The following is a 3511-nucleotide window of genomic DNA, read 5'->3' on the forward strand; positions in this document are numbered from 1 at the left end:
AAGCTGGAGTGGCCATATTAGTATCAGATGAAACAATCTTTAGACTCAGAAAAGTTATAAGGGACAATGATGGTCATTTCTTATTAATTAAAGGATAAACAACAAGAAGAAATCACACTTCTAATTATATATGCACCCAATTTTGTACTGATAAATACTTAATATAACTGTTGACTAATCTGAAAGAACAATAACAACACAATGATAATGGGAGATCTCAACACTGCCATGACACCCCTTGATAGGTCAAAAAAGTTGAAACCCAATAAGAATATACTAGCTCTGAAAGAGAAATTGAAGAAAGTGGACTAGTAGATATATATAGGGTACTCCATCCCCCCAAAACTGGATACACATACTTCTCCAATGCATATGGAATATTCTCCAGGATAGACCACATCCTGGCCCATAAAACATATCTTCATAAAGTTAAGAGGATTGAAATGGCTCAAAGTACCTTTGCTGATCACAAGGCACTGAAATTAAAAGTGAACTACAAAGAAACATAGAAGTAAAATGTTAATACCTGGAAACTAAATAGCTCACTACTGAACAACCAGTGAGTCAGAGACAAAATCAAAAAAAGAAAACAAAACATTCCTGGAAACAAATGACAATGAAGACAAAATTGTCTGAATTTATGGGATACAACAAAAGCAGTACTTAGAGAAAAATTTATAACCTTGCAAACACACATCAGAAGGAAGAAAGGGCCTATACAAAAAGCTTAATGGCACAGCTTTTAAAATTAGAAAATGATCAACAAAAGGAAACAAAAATAGGTAGACAGAAAGAAATAACAAATCTTAGAGAAGTCAATGAAATGGAAATTCTAAAAACAATCAGGAAGATCAACAAAAGAAAAGTTGGTTCCTTGACAAAAATAAACAGGATTGATAAACCACTAGCAAAACTCACAAAGAATTATACAGAGAGAAATCTAATAAACTGGGTTAGGAATAAAAAGGGGGAGATCACCACAAATACTGCAGAGATTCAAAAGGTAATCAGAGGCTACTTTGAGAAACTCTATGCCACGAAACATGAAAACCTGGAAGATATGGATTAATTCTTGGGCTTTTATAATTTCCCATGGCTGAATAACTATGAGGTCGCATATCTAAACAACCCCATCAATACTGAGTGTTCCCCAAAACAAAAGCCCAGGCCCAGATGGGTTCACTAACGAATTCTTTAAAACCTTTCAAGAGGAACTATTACCAATTCTTTTCAGACTCTTTAATAAAATTCAAGAATCAGAAACACTTCCAAAAAGTTTTCATGAAGCTAACATCATTTTGATAAAATAAAAACAGAGATGCTGCCAATAAGGAAAATTAACAGTAAATATCCCTGATGAACACAGATGCAAAAATCCTCAACAAAATTCTGGCAAATAGAATCTAATGCCTCATCAAAAAGGATATTTACCATGACCAATTAGGTTCCACCCCAGGAATGCAAGGATGGTTTAGTATCCATAAATCAACATAATACATCATATCAACAAAAGAAAAAAGAAAACTAATATCAAGAGATGCAGAGAAAGCAACTGATAAGGTCCAAGACCCCAATCTTGATCAAAAAAAATTACTCTCAACAAGATGGGAATGAAAGGAACCTTTCTCAATATAACCAAGGTCATATTCTAGAAGTCAATAGCAAATATTATCCTCAATAGAAATTAATTAAAAGCCTTTCCTTTAAAATCTGGTACAAGACAAAGTTGCTCTCTCTCACCACTCCTATTGAACATAGTGCTGGAAGTTCTCGCCACAGTGATTAGGCAAGAAAAAGATATCAAGGGCCTCCAGATAGGAAAGGAAGAAGTCAAGCTCTCACTGGTTACAGATGACATGATACTATATTGAGAAAATCCTAAAGACTCTACCAAAAAGTTTCTAGAAACAATATTATCATTAAATATACAAATAGATTAATAGAAATCTATTAATAGGTTAATAGATATAGCAAAGTGGCAGGCTACTAAATTAACATGCAGAAATCAATGGCCTTCTTGTACACCAATAATGATAGAAAAGAAATGAACATCAACAAACAATCCCATTCACATTAGTACTCCACATTCAAATATCTTGGAGTCAACATAAGTAAAGCGGTGAAGAACTTATATATACGTGAAAGGATATTTTCAATTTTTGATGATTTTGACACAATTTACTTAGTATTTATATTTTATTATTTCCAATGTAGATAATGATGGAATATTAAAACATTGCAAAATTCAAGCTGATAATTTAAAACAACCTAGGTACCATACTAAGGAGAAATTTATGATTAAGTTTTCTTGAGAAAAAAAATTTTTATGACATGATCACGAATTTCTTTGGTCTTCACTCCATAGACAATAGGGTTGAGAGAAGGTGGGACCACTAAATAAAGATTTGACAAAAGAATGTGAACATATGGTGGTATGTGAAAACCAAACCTATGAGTGAAGAAAGAAAAGAAGGCAAGGAGGTAGAATTGTAAAAATACACAGATGTGGGCAATGCATGTATTAAAGGCCTTCAATCGTGCCTCTTTTTGTGGCAGCTGGAAGACAGTGATAAAGATTTGAACATAAGATAAGGTGATAAAAATTATGTCAAACCCTAAGATGGCAAAGGCAACAAAAAGACCATAGATCTTGTTGATCCGGATATCTTCAACTGCTAGTTTCACAAGGGCCATATGCTCACAATAAGAATGGGAGATGACTGTAGTTCTGTAGAGTTTAAGACGACATTTGATTAGCACAATACATGGTGCTACAAGAATAGCAGCCCTGAGTGTCACTCCAACACCAATTTGAGTCAAAAGTTGTTGGGAAAACACAGTGGCATGTCTTAAAGGGTTACAGATGGCTATATAACGATCCAGGGCCATTGCCAGCAGGATACCTGATTCAGTAGCCTGGAGTGAGTGAATAAGCCACATCTGCAGAAGACAAGCATCAAAAGAAATCTTTGACAAATGAAACCAGAAAATACCTAACATTTTAGGGAGAATGCAGGTGCTGAGTAAAATGTCTGTGGCCCCTAAAAGAGCCAAAAAAATGTACATGGGCTTATGCAGGCTTCTTTCATGCTTGATAATTGCCAAAAGAGCAGAATTCCCAGTCAGAGCAATGAGGTACATGGCACAGAATGGAATTCCGATCCAACGCTGAATGGACTCCAGGCCAGGAATCCCGATGAGAGTTAGGACTGAGGGCATGAAGATTGAGACGTTCGATATGATCATAGTGCTCTGATCAGTAAAAACAAAGGATGGTATTTTGTTTCATCTTCTGTTTCTTGAAGACTTATGAATTAGAAATAAGAAAAATTCTTTTATCAAAATAAACTTTAGTTAGATAGATGCAAATTAGTTTCTTTTCCATTTCATTTACTTTTCTAAATTTCTATTTCTTTTCCCACAATAGTAATATGTAAACTGTCATTTTTAAGATTACCAAATTATATTAATCCAAATATATTGAATGCTTATTCTAAGACTATGTCTGTAG

At 34.2% G+C, this 3511-nt stretch overlaps 1 protein-coding gene across 1 annotated transcript; it reads right to left on the reverse strand.

The window, feature by feature from the left end:
• Nucleotides 1-2298: 2298 nt before the first annotated feature.
• On the reverse strand, nucleotides 2299-3246 carry LOC126018470 (olfactory receptor 52A5-like). The gene has a single exon (XM_049780605.1). The coding sequence runs from the start codon at nucleotides 3244-3246 to the stop codon at nucleotides 2299-2301; it is 948 nt and encodes a 315-aa protein (XP_049636562.1).
• Between the last annotated feature and the right edge of the window lie 265 nt (nucleotides 3247-3511).

The sequence above is a fragment of the Suncus etruscus genome, chromosome 9 (assembly GCF_024139225.1).
Source record: "Suncus etruscus isolate mSunEtr1 chromosome 9, mSunEtr1.pri.cur, whole genome shotgun sequence".
NCBI lineage: Eukaryota > Metazoa > Chordata > Mammalia > Eulipotyphla > Soricidae > Suncus > Suncus etruscus.

What these genes read in the sequence shown, in the direction of transcription:
- LOC126018470 (XM_049780605.1), bottom strand. Translation starts at nt 3,246, where the DNA reads ATGATCATATCGAACGTCTCAATCTTCATGCCCTCAGTCCTAACTCTC.